Here is a 23,223-nt window from a genome sequence, read left to right on the forward strand (position 1 = left end):
GCCAGTCTGGTCTACAAAGTGAGTTCAAGACAGCGAAAGCTACACAGAGAAAGCCTGTCTCAAGAAAAAAAACCAAAAAAGAAAAAAAAAAAGAAAGAGAGAAAGAAAAAATGAAAAAAGAAAGAGAAAGAAAGAAAGAAAGAAAGAAAGAAAGAAAGAAAGAAAGAAAGGAAAAAGAAAGAAAGAAAGAAAGGAAAATTAAAGTGGGACATAATGGTCTCGCCTTTGACCCCAGATCCCGGCACTCCAGAGGCAGACAGGTCTCTGTGAGTGCATATACAGCCTGGTTTACATAGCAGATTCCAGGCAGTGAAGGCTGCATAGGAGATCATCTCCAAAAGAGACAAGAAAAATCTCTGGTTAAGTGGACTATTGGCAGCTGTGGCCCATAGCTGTGGCTTCACCAGTTTTTGCCAGGTTTTTCATCCTGGCTTCAGCAAGAGGATGGAATGAGGTGAAAAGAAGGGTGTTTTTGTTTTTCCGTATCTTTTCCAGGGCTCTGTTGACTAAAGTGTAAAGCACACTGTGATTAACTGTGTATTTTCCCTAACACTCCCTACCCACCTTTCAGTTACTTTGAATAAACACAGGGCAAAGGGTCAGAAACAAAGGACAAAAAAGAAAAAAGAAAAAAAAGTCAGCTGGACTCATTATAACCCCAGCATTCAGAAGATGGAGGCAGAATTAGTTCAAAGCCAGCCTGGGTCACACAATGAGTTTGGGTCCAGCCTGAGCCTCATGATAGCCTGTCTCAAACAGAAGGAGTTGAGCTTTCCAGCCTGGTGCACACCTGTACCGCCATCTCTTTGGAGAGCTCAAGGCCAACCTGAGCAATGTCAGCTCACGCAACAATAAGGTGCGGTTCCTACTTTGGCTAGACGCTAGAGCAGAGTTCTTTTGTTGCTCCTCTGTGGTGCCGGGGAAGGGATACAAGCACCCTAGCATATCTACATATGCTACTGGACAGAGCTGTTATTTCGCTTGGAAGACACAGCACCATCACAGCTTGTGGGCTCCAGCTGCGACAGGAGGCTCCCTGGCGACAGGAAGGGCTCAGCCCCACAAACACAGTCTCTGGGTTTTAAGAGGGATGTAGATCCTCTTAATGGTAGTCGATGAAAAAAGCTTAACTACAAACAAAGGATTTGTCTGTAGGCTCCTGGCTTTCCTACAGGATGTGTGCAGCCAAATATATATGAGCCTTAATTTAGCCTAACCACTCCTCATACACACACACACACACACACACACACACACACACACACACACTCCCATCACACCACTACAGCCCTGTTTTTACTAACAAGGTTTCATTCAATAGCCCAGGCTGGCTTTGAACTTGTATTGATCCTGTCCAGCGCTGGGACTACAGGTGTGAGCTACAAAACCCTCCGAACCCCAATTTCTGTTTCTTAAATTTATTTGAGTGTTTTGCTTTCATGTATGTCTATGCACCACATGCAATCCTGGTGCCTGTGGAGGCCAGAAGAGGGTGCTAGATTCCCTAGAACTGGAGTTGAGGTTCTAGTTGTGAGCCACCATATGGGCACTGGGACCCAAACCCCAGTCCTCTGCAAGAGCAGCAAGTGCTCTTAACCAATGAGCCATGTCTCCAGTTCCCTAGCCCCATTTATTTTTAGCCCAGCAAAATTCTAGCATCCAGGAGGCAGAGGTCCAAAGTTGAAGGCCATCCTGTCTCAAACAAATAAAAAGTATAAAATGTATTTTAAAGTTTTTTTGAGATAGGGTCTCTGTAGTCCTGGCTGTCAACAGGGGTTGGCCATAAATTGTATTTTGAAGAGGTCTGTTCTGGAGTCCTGCATGGCGCCACAGGTTTTTAATCCCAGCACTTGGGCGGCAGAAAAACAGGTAGATCTCTGTGGGTTCAAAGTCAGCCATGGTCTACCTAGCAGGTTTTAGGACTGTCCACAGCTACACAAAAAGACCTTGTGTCAAACAAAACAAAATGTCCATCCTGCTAACTGAGCACATCCTAATGACCTTGATCTTTAAATAAGAAAGGATGAGAAGACACAAGCAGAAAACACTGCAAATCTCAAATCCACTTGCTTTATTCAAAACGATGAACAAGGTTCTTGCAAGAGTTAAAATATCAGGGGCAGAGCCACAAACACTTCATGGCAGGACACAGACCCCCAGGTTTCTTGGTATTCTGATAACAAGAGACTATGGTGCTCAGGGCAGCCTGGTTGCTCTGAGACATCCAGTTACCATGGTGACAGCAGGTTTGGGCAGGTTCTCCCTGGGGAGATTCCTGGGGGATAAGTGGTTCAAGTTCTTAAACTAAACAATGAGACACAGTTGAGAGTCCCCAAAGAGAGACCCCACATTTGTGATGGAGACAGTGTGAAATTAAATTGGCATAAGGTCTTTCCAAGGGCACCGGGGTATTAAGAGAAGCCAGGCCCTACCTTGAATTCATCAGAATGCACACGCCCCAGCCCAAACATTTCTGTGGCAATGTCATGCACACAAGCTAAGGGATCCCCAGCTGCCCCTCACGCCTGCCTCCTTCACAGCACCCGTCTACGCTGCTACATTCCCTTTCCACCCCGTCTCCTGCCTAAGGCTCAAGGCCTCTACGTATGTGATGCATGGGCTCAGGCAACTGCTTCAGCGATTCTCCACACACCCCTGGGCCACTCGCTGCTCATGCTGTCTTTAGGTGTAATGCATCTGGTGGGAGCCAAACTTGATCTCGTCCAAGCTTCCTACCCCACTAGCTTCTTGTGAACAGCAGCAGCCACTGCCCACTGAGCCCCACAGGCAGGCCCCAGGGCTGTCCCTGAGGTGCCTGCAGGCACTAGACATTCTGCTCAGGGCCTGAGTGACTAGAAACCGGGGATCTGCAATCACAGCCAGATAGACGGGTGCTCCCGCTTGCTGGCTTTCTCTGCCAGGGTGAGACCCTAAGCCCACAGGACTGAGACTGCAGAGGCACCTGTGCAGGAGACTGACGGGAAACTGTGAGCGAAAGAGTTGGGGTTTTCCACTATGCTCTTTCTCAACGCCTTTGCCCAGAACCCAGCTCTGGCTTAGGAAGACCAACTTGGCTCAGCAAACGGTTCAGTGTTGCTGAACTCTCCGCTGTTACCATTTAGCTCATGTCCAGAGAGAGGGGACATAGTGGGGTGGGAGGAGAGGGCACTTGGCCACTCCTCTGCTCCTCAGCCCCTCTGCCTTACCTTTTTTGTGTTTGATGTGCCCATAGGACAGTAGCAGGGACAGGGGTGCAGAGGCTCTGGCCGGCTAGTCTAAACCATGCACTTATTTGTAGGGTGGCCAGCTTCCCCTCTGGCAGCTAGGGGAGAACTAGGGGAGCTGATTTTTCCATCTGAGATTTCTGTACCTCCCAGGCCACTGTCATTTTACTTCATCCCGACCCCTGGTGGCAAAGAGATCTTCTTTGGTTGCTTGTTTTATTTTATTTCAATTTTTTGAAATTGATCTCATTCAGCCCAGGCTGGGCCTGAACTCCTAATCCCCTTGCCGAACATCCCTTGCTCTGTGGTCCAGGCCACTCTTGAACTGAGCCTCCCATTTCAGTTTGGCAATGGCTGCTGTACAGCTGGAACCTTACTCAGTTTTCTGTGTAGCCTTGGCTGTTCTGGACTCGCTTTGTAGACCAGGCCAACCTCAAACCCACAGACATCCACCTGCCTCTGTCCCCCGAATGCTAGGATTACAGGCCTGAGCCACCACACTGGGCTTCAGCTACTCTAAGATTTATTTTTGCTGGGCAGTGGAGACAAAGGTCTTTAATCCCGCACTTGGGAGACAGAGGAAGAGGTAGGCAGTTCTCTGCAAGTTTGAGGCTAGCCTAGTCTATGAGTGAGTTCCAGGACAGCAAGGGCTGGAGAAACTCCAGTCTTGTGTGTGACTGCTTTACCTGCATGTGCATGTGCACAATGTGTAAGCTTGGTGCTTGCAGAGGTCAGAGGCGGGTACTGGATCTTTTAGAGGGTTATGAGCCACCACCTGGATGCTAGGAACCAGACTCCAGTCCTCTGTAAGAGCAAGAGCTCCTAACTGCCAAGTGACCCCTCCAGCGCCCGTGTGTGTGTCAGAAGACAACTTAAGGAAATGGGCTCTCTCATTCTACCAGGTTATTCGTCTTGGCGACACCTGTTCTCTCCTGCAGAGACGTCTCACTGGCCACTTCTTGCTTTAAACAGGCTGGGAGAGGAGCAGCTGTAAAGGCTGAATGAGGCGTTCCAGTAACAACACAAGGAGAGGCTTCCTGAGGATGCTGAGAGTGCTTTGCAACACGCAACACAACTGCACATCATGAGAGATTTAGATTCAGGGTCTCCTCAACCCTCTGGACCAGGAGGCAAGGCTGTTCTAGGACAGTACTCAGCCAAGCCAGACGCCACCTCTGCAGCCTTGTAGCTGCATCAAGGTCAATATACAGAAGCCTGAGCTAGAAAACCAAGGCTGGCCTCCTGGAGGAAGGCCACACCCTAACTGAACCCTTGGCAAAGACCTGGAGTCCCTTTGTGACCCACGTCTTGCAGTCTTCTGACAGGCCCTGCCACAGTTCCACAAGTGCATCATCCACAAGTGCTCCCTAGGCCACAGACCCTGAACACTGCCAGTTCCATTGCAGAGTTTCTTTCCTGCATATATGAGCTATCCTTGATACATACTGGCCAGATGCATGGAGGACACCGGTCATCAAGTTCCCTACTGATTTATCATATGTAGGAACTGACCTATTAGAACCCGGTCTATTTGCAACTCAAGTTCTGAGATGAAAACACCAGGAACACCTTCCCTGAGGCCCAATCCTATCTTCTACTGTTCCCCCAAAATTCACCCACAGAATTCACAGCCTTCCCTGTGCAGAATGATCCTACCGTGGCACCAAGTCATCAGCAACCGGACAGGGCATGCAGCTCAGACAGGAAAACAGAGCCAGCTTACCCATCATTAGTGCCCGTCTGGGCCAGAGAAGGAAAACCCACCATAGTCAAAGCCAGAGGGTAAGGTAGGAGCAGAAGACTGAGCTGAGGTGGGTGGCAAGCATCAGGTTACACAGGAACCACCCTGGGAGTCTATTTGCTCAGGGATGAGCACAGCCTCCACAGGGTTCCTAATCTGGCCAAGGAAAGCACTAGAATAGTGAGAATTCTAGAATTTTGGTTTCTTAAAAGAACATTAGAAATATTCTGTGAGCTCATGGCCAGCCTGCTCCACAAAGCAAGTCCAGGACAGCCAAGGCTACACAGAGAAACCCTATCTCAAAAAACCTAAAAAATAACAGAAATATTATGAATGTGTTTTCATTTTAATCCCAGGTGTGGGGATATGGGGCTGCTTCACAGCACCTGACTGTGATTTGCCTCGTGCTCTGGTGGAGTAAACTGTCTGGTGCAGAAAGTTTCTGCAGTTGTGTGACATCTAGAATTCTGGGGACTTTTCAGAAGGTATATAAATGCTAGGGACCCAAGAGGTGGGGTGGGTTGTTGATTATTTGTTGTTGGTCACAGTTTGTTAAGTAGCTGTGCAGAGGAAAAAAAACAAGAAAAAATTAGATGTCCTGACATCAAAGGTCAAACTTGCCCCAAGAAACTTGATGTCCCTAATCAGCAGGAAGTAGTCTAAGGATAATTTCATCCCTGTTCTGACCTGACTTTACTCAGGGATCTCTTTCCTTTCCTCTCTTAGCATGGTGGCAGAGGCCTTTAGTCCAGCACTTGGGAGGCAGGCAGATCTATGTGAGCTCAGGTCAGCCTGGTCTACAAAGGAGTTCTAGGACATCCAGTGCTTTTTACATAGAGAGACCCTGTGTGAAAACAAAACAGCAAACAATACCCTGTCTCGAAAAAAACAAACAAAACAGGACAGGGTGCTCAGTGGTGCATGATCTAGTACTTAGGAGGTTGAAGTAGGAAGATCCTGAGTTCAAAGCCAGCATGACTACTTAGTCAGATACTGTCCCAACTGTCCCTACCCCAAACAGGCAACTTCAGACCTTACATTACAGCTTACTGTCACTTCCCAAGGATGAATGGGAGGGCACGAAATGACTCACAGAGAGCACATCAAAATGCAGCTGTGAAAAAGGACAACCAGGGTAGAGAAATGCATACTAGGCCCACAGATCCAACTGAGGAAGACAATGTGATTCTCCCCACTGAATTCCAGTCACACCAAAGAGGATGTAGAAAAGGAAAAGCTAGAATCCTGGGCTTTTATTATGCAGTCAATGCATAACTATCATCGTGGTGAGATCAGTGATAAGGGACAAAGGAAGGCAATAGAACTGTCATCTGCACCAGTCAAGCACACCAGAATGTCACTCACCATCTCCTACATCCTAAGTTAGCGCACTTCCCAGGTACATACAAGAAAGGTAAACACTGGGCCTGTCACTCCACACAGGGCAGGTAGGTGCCAGCAGATTTCTTTTTATTTTGGGGTTTAACTTACTGAGATCCAATTATCTGTCTTTTTGTCTTTGTCCCTCTCTCTTTGAGACAGAGTGTCTCTATATAGCCCTGGCTGTCCCAGAACTCTGTGTGCCAGACTGGCCTTGAACTCCCAAGTATTGGGATTAAAGGTGTGCACCACCTTATTTGACTTACTTAGATTCAATCTAGTTTAAGAAGAGAAACAAGGCCAGAATGGTGGCACATGCCTTTAATCCCAGCACTCAGGAGACAGAGGCAGCTGGTTCTCTTGTGAGTTCAAGGTCTACAGAGAGAATTCCAGGACAGCCAGAGCTGTTACAGAGAAACCCCTGCTCAAAAAACAAAAATGAAATAAAAATGAGAAACAGAAAAACAAGTGTGGACAGATGAGTAAGATATTATACAGGAAGTCTGTTCAGCCTTCAGAGTAATTCAGTAATTCCCCTACTGCTCTCTTCACCTCCCAACAGGAGACGCACTAGTGAGGCAGCCCCCCCCCCCCCCCCCCGCATACCACACGAAAGGAACACAGGGCAACTCTAGTGTGCCCGAAGGAAAACTGTCCAGGATATAAAATGGAGTCATTTTATTAAATAGGTAAAGGGCTTCATTGGCACCATCCACACAACTTTGCCCTTACAATAAAAGACATGACCATGGAGAAAAAGCCACTGTACCAAATGCTACCAATTCCCGTCCTGAATGTCCTTGTTCTGCAGGTTCCGTCGGACTGGCCCCAGGGCTGCGAGCACATCCTGACACGCAGCTGCCACCCGCGGTCACCTGGAGGAGCTGCGCTCTTTGCTCACGCAGTCGTCCTGTGAGGTAGTGTCCCCGTTCCCCACCACGCTGCACGTTCTCCTCTTCTTCCTGCGGTGTGTTGTCCCATCACCTTCAGACCCGGATTCACACTGGACAGAGAGGAGAGACACTTCAGGCTGGTGAGACGGCACACTGGCTGGTAAGGGCATCAGGGCTCTTGACACTAAGCTTCATGACCTGGCCTCAATCCCTGGGGCTCACATGGAAAAAGAGAAACGACTCCCTCAAGTCTTTCTCAGCCGTCCACATGTGCTACGGTTAATGCTGTGTTAACCGTAGTGAACACATAGTAAGCCAAGGCAAGAGCAGACACTGTGGGCGCTGGAGAGACAGCACAACTGGCCAAGGGGATTTTTCTGCTCTTCTAAAGGACAAAATTTACTGTGAAGTTTGTCTACAGAACAATGTTCTTTATAGAGAGATATTTCAGGCCAGAATATTAAAATAGAAAAGACTAAGAACGGTGTGATGGTGCATGCCTCGATTCGGGAGCTAAGGCAGGTGGATTTCTGTGGATGCAAGGCTGAACAGGCTTCCTGTATAACTACAGACCGAGTTCCAGGGAAGCCACAGTCAGAGTGAGACACTCAAAAATACAAAACAACAAGAAACTTTTAATCCCAGCTCTAGGGAGGCAGAGGCAGGCAGATCTCTGTGAGTCTGAGGCCAGCTTGTCACCTTTGAACTAGTGTGAATTAAAGCAGGCCACTGGGTCCATGTTGCCATTCAGGGGGAAATTTTCTAACAAGGGTTGTGGTCAGAACAAAGACTCTAAACCCTGACACCGCTGTGTGCTGGCTATGATCACAAGGCCATTGTGATCACCCCACTCCAGACACCCCAGGCGCGTCTGCAACAGGCCAGCTTATACAGATGTGTGCAGCTGTGAAATGGGTGCAGTTATGGAAACAAGCAAACCTGTGGCCCTTGGAGAACGTGAGCGAGGCACCTGCGCTGCACTCCCCGTGGACTGACGGGGCCCCGGGCAGGCGCACGCCTCACCTCTGAGTCTGTGTCTGAGGAGCTTGAGCTGGAGGAGCTGGAAGAGTCACTGGAGCTGTCAGAAGCGATGCCGGTAGACTCCTGGAGGTCAACAGCATCAGCCAGGACAGCCAGCTCAGGGTGCTCCTGCTTCAGGATCCTGAAGGGCAAGAGGAACTGTTCTCAGGGAGGTAACAGCTGGTGGCAACACCCAGTCAGAACGACAGACTCAACGTGGAAGCCTCCATTGCTTACGGCACCTGGATGTGCCCAAAGTCTTGGCTGGAGGGGCTCCAGGAGACACAACTGGGCAAGGACAGACCACACAGGCCGCCCACGTTCGCTGAAGAAAAACAACATCCTAGTGCCACAGGCCTGCATGAGCACCAGCCACACATCTCTGCAGGGGGTGGTCCTTGAATTTTTCCCTTGGGAGAAACAGCTTCTTTTCCTACTTTTCTCCCTAAACCTTTTCTGACTGACTTTTTTTTCCTTTTCCTTTTATTTTTTTTTAAAGCCTTTCCTTCCCTCAGCACAGAGCTAGTGAAGGGGGTGGGAGCTGGTTAGATTATACTAGAAAGAGCAGAAATAATTAGGTTTATAAGAAATAAGATGTCACACGAGAGACCACCCCCTCACCTGGAGAGAGAAACCAAGCTGACTAAAAGCAGCAGCCCTCCCCTGCAGCAACCTAACCTGATGTCCACTGTGACCAGCGACAAAGGACCTGCTGTATGCAAAGGCCTCAGAGTGGCCTCTCTGCAGCACACAGCAGCCTATAGGGCAGAGTGAGTAGGCCTCTTGCCCTTGAGTCCAGGGGAACAGAAGCCACCACCCTTGTTGGCCTCTCAGCAGAGGCAGAGCACTGAGCAAGCCAGAATCCCTCTCTTACCCCGAGAGCTGGTCCCTCCAGGTCAGGGTTGGGACACAGTGGCACGGGGTGGCTGGGGGTGGCTTGCACTGCCGCTGCCCGTGCTGTATCTGTTCTGTGGATAAACAGAGGAGCTAAGTCTCCAGGGCAGTTGCCTCACAAGAACTGAAGGTAGTAAGTGCAAATGAATGTTTCCGGGTAAAATAAAAACCTCAATGATGGTTTTTGTTGTTGTTGTTTTTTGCTAGTACTATTTTTTATTCTTAAAAAATAACAAACCAAAAAAAAAAAAAAAATTAAAAAAGTAAGGAAAAGGGAGAAAACAGCGTGAAAACAAAATGAGAAACGATCCGAACTGTGACCATGTATTGACTGCTTTTGACCAACATGCAGAGCTGAACCCTGCCACCTGGAGGCTAGCAGACACCCTGACAACTAGCCCTGACCTTGAGCCCTCTCTATCCAGGTTTACAGGCCCCAGCCGGCGCCAAGCACATTACTGCAGCAGAGAGCTCTCCCCTGTTCATCTCTGGGGAAGGAACTGGAACAGAGCAGAAGAGAAAAAAAGCTTCTCACCTATACCACTTCCTTGATAACTTTGGTCTCCCTCTTACCGTCTTGTGCCACACAACAGGGAAGTTGGTACTACTGGCAAAGTTCTGGGTGATGGCAATGGTGGTGTCAAGATTGAGGACAACATGCCACCATCCCCCTGAAAGCCAACAAATAAAGAATTCAGTAATGATCAGCCCTGCAGACACCTGGTGTCTAACTCAACAGAGGCAAGCCCTTACTTTTTCCAGTTTATGGCCCCTAAATGGCAGAGCTAAGTGTGTTGACTCCTGGTGACCCAAAGTTGTGACTAATATTGTAAAGCAAAAGTTCTAGGAGGACCCCCAGCCCTCAAACACTCAGTTCTGCAAACTTCATCTGTCCAAGTGTAGCTCTGTCTGGCTGAGATTTTCCAAGTCAACCCAGCCAGTTCTGCACTCTAGCAAAAAGCCACAGAAAGCAGGCAGACCCTGGACTACCACTCAGACACAGGCACGTGGGACATGGAGATGCACTCCCTTTGGGCTTAAGACCTTAACCCCACCATCACAGGGTGTGTGTGCGTGTGTATGGGCGCAGCATGCCCGGGAGAGTGAGAGGGACTTTTTGTCTCATCCTATGATTCTACTCCAAAATGACAATTCAGTGCAATTACGGAATACAGCGAGATCTGGGAAGTTTCTTCCAGCTCATCTATACCTGGTACAAAGACAGTTTCTCCTGGTTTCTGTAATATCTCCAGGGGTTTGAATTCAGGTGGCCAGGTGGGAAGCTGTGTCCGGGGATAAATAACATTAAACCAGGTAATTGCTTCATCTTGTTGGTTCCCTCCTTCCTCTCGGGTCACCTTGATGAGTTCTCGGGGCGTGCTCGTTGGGAACAGGCACCAGCGCTTGTGGCCCTGAACTAAGGCATTCCAGGCACTGGTTCCCAGGGGGTCAATGTGAATCCCAGTGCCAGAACGTGGCGGCCCCATCACAAACCACCTATAGGATGTAAACATGAAAACATGAAGTGTAATCTGAAATGTACATGACATAAAAGTCCCCATAATACACTATCATACATTATACTGTCTTCAGAGACTGTGTACAAATGCTGGAATACAACATTAATTGAATTATATGTGGACTGATTTCTACCAGGAAAAAAAAAAAAAACCCAGATTTTTAAATTGTTGCTGGACGTGGTGGCCCAAGCTTTTAATTCCAGCACCCTGGAGGCAGAAGCTGGTGGATCTGTCCGTACAGGCCAGCCAGAGCTACACAGAAAGACCCCTTCTCAAAAAACCAAAACAAAGCTGGGCATAATATCAGACATCTTTAATCCCGGCACTTGGAGGCAGGGGTAGGCTGATCTCTGTGAGTTTGAGGCCAGCCTGGCCTACATAGTGAGTTACAGGCCAGCCAGGGATATATACTGAGACTGTCTTAAAAAAGAAAAAAGATAACACACTTGTAAAAATATAAATAAGACTTCCTTATAAAGCAGTGGTTCCACATTCATGAACATTTGAATGCCCTGGGCTGGGCTGAAGAAATGGCTCCTTTTCAGAGCACTGAATCCTCCAGAGAACCAAGGTTCCATTCTCAGCACCCACATGGGGATGATGGCTCACAACTATCCATCATTCCAGTTCCCGAGGACCTGATGCCCTCTTCTGACCTCCTCGAACACCAGGCTGGAACTGGCACACACGTAAGCAATTAAAGTGCAGGGAGGATCCCCTCTCTGCTTTCACAAGGTTAGACCGAGCTCTGCTAAAAGGTTTTGGGGACTTTTATTGTTGTTGTTGTTGTTTTGGGGGGGGGGGGGAGAATTGTGTTTGTGTGTGGTTTTTCCCAGGCAGGGTTTCTTTGTGTAGCCTTGGCTGTCCTGGAACTCCCTCTGTAGACCAGGACAGCCTGGAACTCACAGAGCTCCACCTGCCTCTGCCTCCGGAGGGCTGGGATTAGAGGCGTGCGCCACCACGACCCCTGCACTGTTGAAGAATTCTGAACACTTCCTGTTGTGTACGTTACCTGTAAGGGGGTCTGCGCTTCTCCCCGGCGTATTGGAAAAGATCATCCGTGAAAAACTTGGGCACCTTGTAGTCTTCCAAAAGTTTCCTTCTTTTGGGGTGTTCACCATAGCTACTATCAAAGATGTAAAGGGGACTGTCATCACGGGTGCTCTCCATGTACTCGATGTAGTATTTCATCTTCATCTTCACTGAGTAGCCGTCATTATCCTCGCCACACTTGAACTTCTGGTTCCGGTATTTCCTTTTGAGGCGCTCCAGAGTCCATTTCTCCTGTGCGGACCAGCCCTCTTGAGCATTCAACAGAACCACGGGCTTGTAAGGCCTTTCGTACCGCTCTACAAATTCTTCCACCGACAGCTGTAACGCATCCGCTCTCTCCACGTTATCCTGGGGAGAGGAACAACAAAAAGACCCGTCCCGTTAAAACACAGGAAGAAGTCCGGTGGCGGCTAAAGGTGTCCCACGGGGCCAATTAGCAACGACACACATCAGCAGTGAACCAGCCTCTGGCTCCGCCAAGGGGGAGGGATGGAGAGAGGGAGGCCCACGTGCGTGAGAGTGAGCACGTCGCACCCACAGACACCCCTTCGAGGGAGGGAGGGGCTCGAAGCTCCCATTAACGAGCGAGCTTTGACAGCCCGGCGGCGGGGGCCGTCGACCCAAGGGGTCCAGGGACAAGCGGCCCTCAGGTAGCGGGCACCGGAGGTGGACAGCCGCTGCGTGGGAGGCCCCGCCCGGGGGCCGCGCACTGGGTGTCCCGCGCCCCGCTCACCGGCACGGCCGCCGGGCTCAACGGGTAGCTCTCGTAGTAGTTGTGCCGCGTCCAGTCAAGCGAGTCCTTGAGCTCGGGCCGCGCACTCCGCTTGGCCTCGCGGATGCGTTTCTTGCTCTTGTGGTTCATCCTGAGGGGGTCACCGTCTGGTTCCGCCACGACCTCGACGCGGCTCGCTTCCTGCCACCAAATGCGTCCTCTCCGGCTGGCGCGGCACCGAAACGCCCTTCGCTCCGGCCCGGCGCCTTTAAAGTCGCCTTCCAGAAAATTCACTCCCCAGCGGCCAGCGGAGCTTCGGGTTGGGCGAGCAGCGGCCATCCTCCCCGCCCCACCGCCTCTTGCGGTCCGCCATTGGCCTCAGCGACGTGCGAGATCCGCCTTCACGCGCGCCGATTGGGCGCCATGTTGAGAAGGTCGCGTCGCTGCCGCCTTGCCCCTCCCTGCGGCGTCCTGCGCAGCACTTCCGGCTGTGCGCCGCTTCCTTGCCGTCCGCTTCCGGCCAGGCCCGCCGCTGCTGCCGCCTGCTTCGGTGTTTCCTTCGGCGAGCGTCCCGGCCGGCTGCCCTTCCCGTGTAGCTCCCACCGCCGCCTGACCCGGGGTCCCCCGACACCCTTCCGGGCGAGCGCGGCCTTATGTCCGGGGCCCAGCGCTTTCGGTTCCGGGATGAGTCTGGCCCCGGAGCTGACAGGGACGTGCTGGAGGTCCGCGTCCCGCAGGTGCGTGCGGCGGCACACCCACGTGGAAGCACCTTCTGGTTGGAGCATAGGGAATGGGGAACCCTCAGTTTTCGGCCTCGTTCGGGAGCATCAGGTTTAGTATGAAGCCCGGTGATGGCTTAAACGTGCTCCAGTGAGACATTTAGGGGACCGTGCCAGGAAAGTGGCTGTCTTGTCTTATGATGCTAACTTTGAACTTCTTTGAAACATTTATCAATATATTAAACCCCCGCTCACTCACACACACATCTCTGGCTGTCTGAAGCAGTGCTGGGGTTCGAACCCAAGATCTCATACATATTAGGCAAAAGTTGCGCCATTGAGTCATACTCAACCCCGTAATTCTCACTTGGTGTAAGTTCTGTGACCAGGGATTCCCGTCTCCCAACACCCCAATAAAGTTTTCTGCATTTTCCCTGGCTTGCTCCTCTGAGTCCGTAGCTACCTTAAGCCTTCAATAGTAACTGTTCCGGTAAGGTTTTACAAAGGATTTTCATGTTGTCGTGTTAGCAGCTGGCCCAGTAGGTAGGGGTTCCTGGCAGTAGCAGTGGGAGCAGAAGGTACAGCCCTGTGCTGCCACTTGTAGCAGCCCGCGTTTCTTTCCAGAGACTTCTACCCAAGCGAAGTAGAGATTTTGTTTTGTTTGTTTGAGATAGGGTTTCTCTGTTAACCTGGCCTGTTCTGGAACTCGCTGTAGACCAGTCTGGCCTCGAACCAGGGATCAGCATGCCTCTGCCTCCCTAGTGCTGGGACTAAAGACATCACCCTTTCTCCACCCCCAGCCACCTCTAACACCCATCGGAGCAGAGATTCTTGACCACATACTAGAGAAAAACTTTTCAGGGCAAATCAGTATGAAGCAGACTTGGAGGGTATTAACATTATAACCTGGATTTAAGTTTGGGAGTTAACAGAGACTTAGGGAAAGGACACAAAAGGCATGGGAACAGTCCTTGCATTTAGAAAACTTTAAAAATGTTTTAATTGCCATATGCATGAATTTGGTAGCTTCTGCAATTAAACCATGTAAGGGATTTCTTAAAATATTTTTAGTTACTAAGACAATAGAGGTGCGTTGCACAGGAGGGATTACAGTGATGGATGCCAAAACCTTATTTCTACAAGAAACTTTAACGATACTAGGTCCTAAGGGTGTTGACATGTTTATAATCTTGTGAGATTCTCAGAAAGTTCCATGTTACAGCTGGAAAAGATGTGAGGTTACATTTAAAGGTCAGACACACTTTGGCCATATGAAGCTTCCGTTTTTGTTTTTGTTGTTTGTTTTTGAGACTGTGGCTGTCCAGGAACTTGATCTGTAGACCAGGCTGGTCTTGAACCCACAGAGATGCATCTGCGCTCCTTCCTATGTGCTGGGATTAAGGGTGTGCCACCATGCCTGACTGATTCTTCAATATTTTAACATTCTGGTTTGAAATATCTCTCTATAAGGAATATTGCTCCTCTGTAGACAAACTTCACGTTGAATTTTCTTAGTTGTACTGAAATTTGACCCTTTACCTGATGAGACTTCAGCCAGATTCCAGGATGAGAGCTTTCCCATGTGGTCCTTATTTTTCCTGTCTGTCTGTCCTGCCTCAGCAGCTCAGTAAAAGCTTTTGGCTTCAGTTAAAGAGAAAGACAGCATAAGAGGCAGGCCAAAACCCAACTTGTTTTCTGTAGCCTCCAAATGTCTTCATGTCAAAAACTCTAGAAGGCTAGGCCTTTACTCAGGCTGTCCTCAACACTCAGGACATTGTATGGTTGTATGTTATCAGCATGTGTATATATAATATTATGAGTCAGAGTATCATGTTTAGGCACCGATACTTATTTTTTGATATGGGATTTCATTATTTAGTGAGTTTCCTGGAACTACCAGAGACCTGCCTACTTCTGTCTTTCAAATGGATTAAAGCTTGGCACCACCATACCCTGTTTTTTTGTTTTGTTTTGTTTTGTTATGTTTTTTTCTTTTTTTCCAGGTAGCCCATGCCCTTAATCCCTCCTTTAATCATTATCGTTCATGAGGCAGAGGCAGGAAGATCACTGGGAATTTGAGGCCAGCATAGCCAGTTCCAGGACACCCTGGGCTGCATACCTACTTTGTCTCAAAAATGAAAAGCTGAAAGCACTTTGAACTGTTGATTCGTCTTTCTAGTCCCCTGTAACTTCATTTAAACTATATATGTGTACATGCTTTTTTCCCTCTTTGTAGCCTTGGTTATCCTGGACTTACTTTATAGATCAGGCTGGCCTCAAACTACAGGATCTGCCTCCCTGAGTGCTGGGATCACAGATGTGCCACTGTCCCCAGCTACATATTTGTATGTTAAGTAAAAATAAAACAGTGTTTCTCAGTGGCTTTTCCAGTCCGTTCATTTTCCAGTGTTCTTCATACTTCTTCCCTTCTCCACTCTCAGGATTAACTTCCCTTCATGCTCTCCAAATAAAGTTTGTTTTTTTATGTTGATTATTCTCTTTTGAGACAAAGTCTACGCAGCTTTGGCTGGCTTTGAACTCAGAGATAGGCCTGCCTCAGCCTCCCAAATTTTAAGACTAAATGGTTGTGTCACTACATCAGGCTATATTTATATTTTATGATTAAGGGTGTTTTGCCTGCATGTATGTCTGTGTCTTCATATGCATGTATGTATGTATCTAGTGTCTTCAGAGCCAAAAGGGGGTGTTAGGCCACTTGGAACTGAAGATACGGCAAACAGTTTACTAGTTGCCATATAGGTCCTGGGAATTGAACCCTGGTCCTCTGGAAAAGCAGAGAGCTAGAGCTATCTTTCCAAACCCCCTCCCCTTTTTGTTTTTGTTTTTTCGAGACAGGGTTTCTCTATGTAGCCTTGGCTGTCTGGGACTCACTCTGTAGACTTGTCTCGAGCTCACAGAGATCTGCCTGCCTCTACCTCCCAGAATGCTGGGATAACAGGTGTGTACCACTGCGCCTGGCTCTTTATTATTCTTTTTAAATAGGGCTTTGATATTATGTCTGACTGGCCCTGAGGTTGGGCCCTCTTGTCTCAGTCCCCCTCCTCTGCAGTGCTGGAGTGGCCAGTTTACCACCATACCCACCCGTGTCCTGTTTGTCAGCGGACTGGATGAGGAAGTTAGATTCAGCTGATTCCTCTACAGCTTTGATACCTTTTTTTGCTCTTTTTTTGCCACTCTGTCAGGGGCACATTTCCCTCCAGAAAACAAGCTGGCAGTTTAGATTTCTGTTGCTAATATGCAGTGCTCTGTGCCTGGCATTTACCCTGTGGATAAGTATCTGCAGCTGAGAGACTGAATCCCTGACAAGTATGTCCTGTGAAATCACACAGCTGGGATCTGGAGTTTGAGCCAGGGGAGGCTCACTCCAAAAACACCTTTCTCCCCTTCTAAATGTTCCCCAGATTCCGATTGTTTACTTTTGGATTTTTTTTTTCCACACAGGATCTAGAAGTCTAGCCCTGGCTGGCCTTTGATTTGCTATATAGTTGAACCTTCCTCCTGTGTGATAGAATCACAAGTGGGAGCCACACTCTGAATGACTAGTTCTTGATTTTATACTTTATTTTGATTTTATACTTTAGGATTCAGCTCCACGCATGCCTCCTCCTGTGGGATGTCTTTCTAGGACAGGCAGGGCATGCCACATCTAAATTGTGCTTGAGTTGAAAATCTTCCAGTACAGGGCTGAGAGGTGTGGCTTGGTTGTTACAGTGAAAATCTAGCATGCAAGAAAGTCTGGGTTTGGTTCCCAGCAGCTTATGAAATTGGGTGTGCTGGCACATGGCTGCAGTCCTAGTACTTAGCAGGTAGAGTCAGGAAGATGAGAAGCTCACAGTCATCCTAGGCTACATAGTGAGTTGGAAACCAGCTTGAGCTACAAGAGACACTGCCTAAAAGGGGGTTTGGGGTGGAGGGAGCTGGGCAGTGGTGGCACATGCCTTTGGTCCCAATAAAGGCAGGATATCTGAGAGTTCGGGGCCAGCCTGGTTTTCAGAGTGAGTTCCAGGTCAGCACAGAGAAACCCTGTCTTGAAAAAACAAACCCCCCAAAATAAGTAAAGCCAAAGAGGTGGCTTAGATAAAGGTTCGGTTGAACCTGAATTCTATCCCTATATCCCACATGGTTTTGGAAGGAGACAGCTTTTACAAGTTGTCCTCAGAGCTCAACATGCCTCTTCCTCCAACAAAGTAAACATAAACTTTGAAAGATAGCTTTGTTTGTGGTTTTGGTTTTTGTTTTTTTTTTTTTTTTAAAGAAAATTTCCAGTATCTTCTTGTATTTAGAAGTAATTCTAAGCTTCTGTGGCCAGTAAGATGCACAGGTCAGTAAACCTTCAGTCTTTTAGTTATGCTCGTGGGCTGTGGTCAGACTGAGGCACTTGCTTGGGCAGTCCTTCCTGTGGTCTGCTACGTATCATCCTGCTTTACTGCTGTAGCATTTATTATTATTTTTAAAATTATTTATGTACAAGCACTCTACATGTACACCTGCATGCCAGAAGAGGTCATCAGGTTCTGTTAGAGATGCTTGAGCCACCATGTGATTGTGGGGAATTGAACTCAGGACCTCTGGAAGAGCAGACAGTGCTCCTAACCGCTGACCCATCTCTCTAGCCCTGTTATAGCATTTATTACCAACCCAAAGTGCTGATCATTGTCGAGTATATAATATGTACAGTGTACAGTCTAGTCCACAAAGTTGCAACTGTCCCTGATTCTCAATTTAAATGCTTATGGAGGAGCTGTCTCCATGGCTTAGTGGTTAAGGACACGTTCTGTTTTTGCAAAGGACCTGGGCTAGTTGTAGGGAAACAACACCTAGTTTCAGAGCCACCAGTCATGCAAGTAGTGCATATACATACACATACAGACAAAACACCCATAAACATCAAAGTAAAATGCTTTTGGAGAGGTTAGGGCTGTCATCCATGAAGTCCTGGGTTCAATCCAGGTGTGCTGTGGTACATTCCTGTAATCCAAGCACCACTCAGGAGGCTGAGGCAGGATTGAGAGCAGCTTAGGCTACATAGGAATAAAATTGTGGTTTCAGACCTGTAGGTTGCAGACTGGAGAGCAGTATTGTCACGGTAATAACTGATGCCAGCACTCTATCTCACAAAAACCTTCTTTGCAGGTTCTACACGTGCAGTATGGAATGTATGTTTGGCCCTGTGCAGTAGTCTTGGCCCAATACCTGTGGTTCCACAGAAGATCTCTGCCAGGCAAAGCTGTGTTAGAGGTAACTGGAGTTTTTAGAATGTTGGATCATGTTCTCAAGTCTTCATGCTAACTAGCCTCTGAAGTATTTTTAAACTGGGTGGTTTGGCCAGCCTTGGAATTCTGAACTGGAAGTTTTCACATTTTTAAATTACTAATGATATATGTGACTTGAGAATCTGGAGCTGTTAGCCTGTAAAAAGCAATACCAGCTAGTGGGAAATCTGGCTATGCAATTCACATTTTCTGGTACTATATGTAGTTTAAGGCTTCTACTCCAGATCATACTAACACCGGAAACCATAGTAGGTAGTGGCACACAAATACCTGCATTGTAGACTAAACTGCCTCAATAGGGAAGCAAAACCTAATATTGAAGCAGGCCTGTACTGCTACTCTTCAGCAAATCAGCCAAAATGAACTAAGCTCAGATTTCAGACCACTTGCTGCTAGCAGTGTTATATGCCTTAGTCCTCAAGTGGATCAGAGTTCAAAGCCAGCCCAGAATATGGAGACTATCTCATTTGGGGTAGGACAGCACAGTTCTTAAATGCCATCTTCATTTAGATTGGAGCTGGAGTGAGCCTTCCAGGGATTTTGGCTGCAAAATGTGGTGCTGAAGTGATATTGTCTGACAGCCCTGAGTTTCCTCACTGTCTGGATATGTGTTGGCAAAGTTGCCAGATGAATAACCTGCCACAGGTGCAAGTTGTAGGCCTTACCTGGGGCCACATATCAAAGGACCTGCTGTCTCTGCCACCACAAGACATCATTCTTGCATCTGATGTCTTCTTCGAACCAGAAGGTAAGCTTAATCTATGGCAAACTTAGCTAGAGAGCCATCTTACAAAACTCACTAAAAGGACCCCATTCCTCCCCCAGATTTTGAAAACATTTTAGCCACAGTATATTTTCTGATGCAGAAGAACCCCAAAGTTCAATTTTGGTCTTCCTACCAAGTCAGAAGGTATGTTTGTTTACTTAGTTTACAATGATAAAGAAAAAAAGGTATAAAGTCATTAAAACAATCTATTTCTTCTATCTAAGTGCTGACTGGTCACTTGAAGGCTTGCTCTACAAGTGGGATATGAAATGTGTCCATATTCCCCTGGAGTCTTTTGATGCAGACAAGGAAGACATAGCAGAATCTACTCTTCCAGGAAGACATACTGTTGAAATGCTGGTGATCTCCTTTGCAAAGGACTGTTTCTGAATTAATTGTACCTCAAGCTGTTCTGGGGCAGTGTCAAGACTGAGTAACCTGCCATTAAGATGAGTTGTCTTCTTGAGCAAATAAATGCAGGCCCAAGACTGTGATATGCCTAGCACTAACACGGACAGCATGTTTTAACAAAATTAAAACTTGAAAACCACTTGGAGTACTCCCAATCATTAAAGTAGGACATATTCTTAGGTTGAGAACTTAGACACTGGAGATAAAAGCTTTGCATTTAGGTTCAACTGACATTCTCCTAGTGAGGAAAATCTTGCTCTGTATTTACCTTTAACATTCAAGGTAATTAATTACACAGATCTTTAGAGGAAAAAGACCAAGACATATTCTCAAAAAAGCTTACATCAAGAAAACACTTTAATCAAACTACAGAAACAATGGTTATAGTACAGAATATTCATAAGCAAAAGATACACCATGTTTTAAGTACTTACAAAGTTACAAACCATTTGCTTCCTTAACATTTTCTGATTTAAAGTTCATACATGAGGATGATCAGATTTACCATATTTTTTTTTGAGGGAAAGGGGGGGTGTATTTATCATCAGCTAGATGTGCTCACTGTATGCTCCATTATTTATATGCAAGGCCCGGGTGACTGGAAGTGCAGTTGTCAGGCATTTTAATAAACTGGACAGCCATTTGTTTCTGCACGACAAGGCATCTTTACACAGGAGCAATCAGAAGAAAACAGGAAACAGCCAAGCACTCTGCACTGCAACACGCCACCTTAACAGCTAACCAGCATTACTCAACTGCTACACAACTGCGCCTAGTGCACAAAAATACATAAGAGAAGAGATTAGAATTGTGTTGGGTAAACAATCCTTTAAAAAAAAAAAAAAAGTCTTTTCACCTGAAAAGTCTTTATACAAATTTGGGTTCAGATTATCATTTTAGACCTGAAGGTAAATAACATATATAAACAAATTACACCAACTTTCGTAAGTTTTTAATTTTAAGGAGTGAAGGCATTGTCGAGTCAATCTGCTGACAGCTTTAGGCTGTGTGTAAATGGCTGTACAGGTTTTCTTATTAAGTCAGGAGGCCACAAATTAGGTTACCAATCTGTTTAATTTCAAACAAAAAAAGTCAGCACTATAAACAAAAATAAAATTTTACCTCAAATATCCAATCCAATAATGAAATCTGAAGTCGCTCACCTCACTAAATTACAAGAAATTTGAATAACAGCAACAAAATGGCACATAAAATGAAGTTTGCCACCTGAGGCAGATTAAAACAAGTAAAAAGTTAGACAAATGTTACAAAATAACCTTTTTAATAGCCAGTTGCTTGTTCCAAGGACTCTTCCACGGACCGATGGACTGAGTTTGTGGTCCTTTCTCCTAAAGTCCTGTTAAGCTGCTTGCCGATCCATCTAGGTTTGAAAAGAAAAAGGTTCAGCTTACCTTCCACTACTACAAAGGTACCAAAGTGCACATGGCTTCAGTATCAGGCACGTACTTACTAAGGCTCTGGTGAAACAAGTAGGTTACAGAAGGTTCCACCCGGCCATTTTCAGTTTTTTTAAAGGCCCAAACGGGAATTTCCCCCAAAGGCTACCACCAGCACATGTTCCAATGATTCTTGGCCAACTAACCAAGGCAGAAAAAAAAATGGCAAGGGGAGAAAAAGAAAAAACGGGAGGGCAGGGTGGGGCTGTATCCAAACAAAAACTTGCTATCAGAAATTAGTCTACACTTTAATGTTTGAAAATGAAACTATTTGGCAGTTGAGGATGTTCTTAAATCAGCTACTTAGAGGGCCCTTTCCTTTAAAAAAAAACAGGACCAAACAATTTTAGAGTTAAAGACACACTATCCTTTCCCCACCCAGTGCAATACCTGTAACTTTCTTTTGGGGTTCCAAAAAAGTTCACTGCTTCTCAATTGCAATTCCTTTGCCACATCCATTAGAGTAAGAAGTCCCAGTCAGTACAACAACAGTTGAACTGATTGTTTGTCTCTATGAGGATAGTGCATCTTTAACATTTAAAGACAAACCTGCTCCAATACACGCCCACAGAAACTGGTCCCTGGAGGATCAGCCAAATCAGTTAAAATCTGCAATACTGGCCAATATTCTTTTATCAAACAGGAGACCGCAGCTTTAAAGGGGGAAAATGCAGACGTTGGATAAAAACAGCAAGAAATAGTCATTTTCATTAATAGGTCTCAAACAGTATGAAACAGCCATTACTACTAAAGCTTTACACAATCCTCTCTGCAGACCCCTCTTCAGCATTACTCCCAAAGCCGAGTAACTTCAGAGTAGTAGACTACTCTTTAAACAGGAGTCACTTTTATGCTAACACGGCTCAAAAAACCTACTCCATACCCCAAGGGATTCAGGGTGTGTCTCGGATCCCCGCAGACATTACCATTTTCTTAAGAGGAAACAGCTCCTTCTTCTTCTGGAGACTTGGGGGGGCTCTTGGACCGCGACCTAGACTTGGATTCTCTCTTGGACACGGGGGGAGGACTTCTGGATCTCGACCTGGACCTGGACCTGGAGCGGGACCTGGATACCGACGAGGACTTCGACTTGGATCTCCGCGCAGATCTAGACTTGGAGGTGGACCGCGACCGCGACCGAGTGCGGGACCGAGATTTGGAGCGGCTGTAGCGAGAGCGGCTTCGGGACCTGGAACGGCTCCGGCTTCGGGACCGGCTGCGGCGGCGGCGCCGAGGGCTGCGGGCGGGACGCGAGCGCCGCGGCGGAGTGAGCGGCAGGTCGCCGGCCCCGCCCGCCCTCCCCGCCCCGCCGCCATTATCTGGCTGCCAGGCGCCATTTCCCTCGCCGCGAGGCGGGGTCTCGCTCGCCGCGGCCGGGCCCCGCCACCGCCCAGGCCGCGAGGGAGGAGCCGCTCCACGTGCTCCGCGCACCTTTGTGCCCGCCGGCCTCCCGCTCCGCCCTCGGGCCCGCTCACCTGCGGCTCCGCCGTCCGTAGCCGCCGCCGCCGTACCGACGGGGTGGCGGGCCCCGGCGGCTGTGGTGCGAGTCGGGCGGGCGGCCGTAGCGCGCCATCTGCACCCGCAACTCGCGGCCATCCAGCACGGCCCCGTCCATGGCGTCCATGGCGTCCTCGGCGTCACGCTTGTCGTGGAAGCGGACGAAGGCGAAGCCGCGGGACTCCTTGGTGTAGCGGTCTCGCGGGATGTACACGTCGCCGACGCGCCCGTACTTCTCGAAGACGCGCCTCAGCGTGTCGGGCGAGGTGCGGTAGGTCAGGTTGTCCACCTTGAGGGAGGTCATGCCCTCCACATCGGGAGGCGGGCGGCCGTAGCTCATGGCTGCGAGGCGGCGCTGGGCCCTGCAAACTGGCGCCGGGACACTAACGCCCTAGGCAGGGCCTCGCTCTCGCTAGCAAGCGCGGCTTCCCGAGGCTGCGGCGGCGACGGGCCGCGCCTCCCTCGGCAGTCGCAGTCCGCGTGGATGAGCCGGGAGCCGCAAGGCCGGCGCACGACAGCCGCGCAGTCCGCACTCCTAGGCAGCAACTGAACGGGCGGGCGGGCCCCAGCGCCTATTTATATCCACCCTCACAAAATGGCGCCCGCGCCACCCGGAAATGAATCTTCTGATTGGTTCGTCGC

At 48.2% G+C, this 23,223-nt stretch overlaps 3 protein-coding genes across 8 annotated transcripts; 1 reads left to right on the forward strand and 2 right to left on the reverse strand.

The window, feature by feature from the left end:
* Window positions 1–7,008: 7,008 nt before the first annotated feature.
* Window positions 7,009–12,856, reverse strand: Jmjd6 (jumonji domain containing 6, arginine demethylase and lysine hydroxylase). Of its 4 annotated transcripts, XM_055592329.1 has the most exons (7): window positions 12,459–12,854; window positions 11,685–12,073; window positions 10,363–10,649; window positions 9,726–9,823; window positions 9,133–9,221; window positions 8,262–8,400; window positions 7,009–7,348 (listed from the first exon to the last, which is right to left on the reverse strand). In XM_055592329.1, the coding sequence occupies exons 1-7, from the start codon at window positions 12,774–12,776 to the stop codon at window positions 7,217–7,219; spliced, it is 1,452 nt and encodes a 483-aa protein (XP_055448304.1). In that variant the 5' UTR covers window positions 12,777–12,854; the 3' UTR covers window positions 7,009–7,216. The 4 variants fall into 4 exon arrangements, with proteins under 4 accessions (XP_055448304.1, XP_055448305.1, XP_055448306.1 ...); XM_055592330.1 differs by lacking the exon at window positions 9,133–9,221 and having other exon boundaries at window positions 9,688–9,823; window positions 12,459–12,850; XM_055592331.1 differs by lacking the exon at window positions 7,009–7,348 and having other exon boundaries at window positions 8,297–8,400; window positions 9,133–9,226; window positions 9,688–9,823; window positions 12,459–12,856.
* An 86-nt stretch (window positions 12,857–12,942) lies between these two features.
* On the forward strand, window positions 12,943–19,766 carry Mettl23 (methyltransferase 23, arginine). The gene is made up of 5 exons (XM_055592334.1): window positions 12,943–13,174; window positions 18,311–18,415; window positions 18,961–19,198; window positions 19,276–19,360; window positions 19,441–19,766. Exons 1-5 carry the CDS (start codon window positions 13,091–13,093, stop codon window positions 19,604–19,606), a joined length of 678 nt encoding a protein of 225 aa, XP_055448309.1. The 5' UTR covers window positions 12,943–13,090; the 3' UTR covers window positions 19,607–19,766.
* Window positions 19,767–19,966: 200 nt separating this feature from the next.
* On the reverse strand, window positions 19,967–23,167 carry Srsf2 (serine and arginine rich splicing factor 2). 3 transcript variants are annotated; one of them, XR_008718391.1, is made up of 4 exons: window positions 22,560–23,165; window positions 22,011–22,321; window positions 21,634–21,737; window positions 19,967–21,008 (listed from the first exon to the last, which is right to left on the reverse strand). XR_008718391.1 is itself a non-coding variant. In XM_055592337.1 (2 exons), exons 1-2 carry the CDS (start codon window positions 22,919–22,921, stop codon window positions 22,018–22,020), a joined length of 666 nt encoding a protein of 221 aa, XP_055448312.1. In that variant the 5' UTR covers window positions 22,922–23,167; the 3' UTR covers window positions 19,967–22,017. The 3 variants fall into 3 exon arrangements, 1 of the variants encoding a protein (XP_055448312.1); XR_008718390.1 differs by lacking the exon at window positions 21,634–21,737 and having other exon boundaries at window positions 19,967–20,399; window positions 20,905–21,008; window positions 22,560–23,152; XM_055592337.1 differs by having other exon boundaries at window positions 19,967–22,321; window positions 22,560–23,167.
* Between the last annotated feature and the right edge of the window lie 56 nt (window positions 23,168–23,223).

Source organism: Psammomys obesus, unplaced genomic scaffold (genome assembly GCF_907164565.1).
Source record: "Psammomys obesus unplaced genomic scaffold, mPsaObe1.curated_primary_1811, whole genome shotgun sequence".
Lineage (NCBI taxonomy): Eukaryota > Metazoa > Chordata > Mammalia > Rodentia > Muridae > Psammomys > Psammomys obesus.

Excerpts from the sequence above, each read along its gene's own strand:
- Jmjd6 (XM_055592329.1), bottom strand. The coding sequence starts at position 12,776 with ATGGCCGCTGCTCGCCCAACCCGAAGCTCCGCTGGCCGCTGGGGAGTG. Across the intron at positions 9,222-9,725 it reads CTGTTGTGTGGCACAAGACG|ATACAGCACGGGCAGCGGCA; the intron begins GTAAGAGGGAGA and ends TCCACAGAACAG. Across the intron at positions 8,401-9,132 it reads TGGAGGGACCAGCTCTCGGG|GATCCTGAAGCAGGAGCACC; the intron begins GTAAGAGAGGGA and ends CTTGCCCTTCAG.
- Mettl23 (XM_055592334.1), top strand. The coding sequence starts at position 13,091 with ATGTCCGGGGCCCAGCGCTTTCGGTTCCGGGATGAGTCTGGCCCCGGA. Across the intron at positions 18,416-18,960 it reads CAGGCAAAGCTGTGTTAGAG|ATTGGAGCTGGAGTGAGCCT; the intron begins GTAACTGGAGTT and ends ATCTTCATTTAG. Across the intron at positions 19,199-19,275 it reads TGTCTTCTTCGAACCAGAAG|ATTTTGAAAACATTTTAGCC; the intron begins GTAAGCTTAATC and ends TTCCTCCCCCAG.
- Srsf2 (XM_055592337.1), bottom strand. The coding sequence starts at position 22,921 with ATGAGCTACGGCCGCCCGCCTCCCGATGTGGAGGGCATGACCTCCCTC. Across the intron at positions 22,322-22,559 it reads TACGGACGGCGGAGCCGCAG|CCCTCGGCGCCGCCGCCGCA; the intron begins GTGAGCGGGCCC and ends TCCCGCCCGCAG.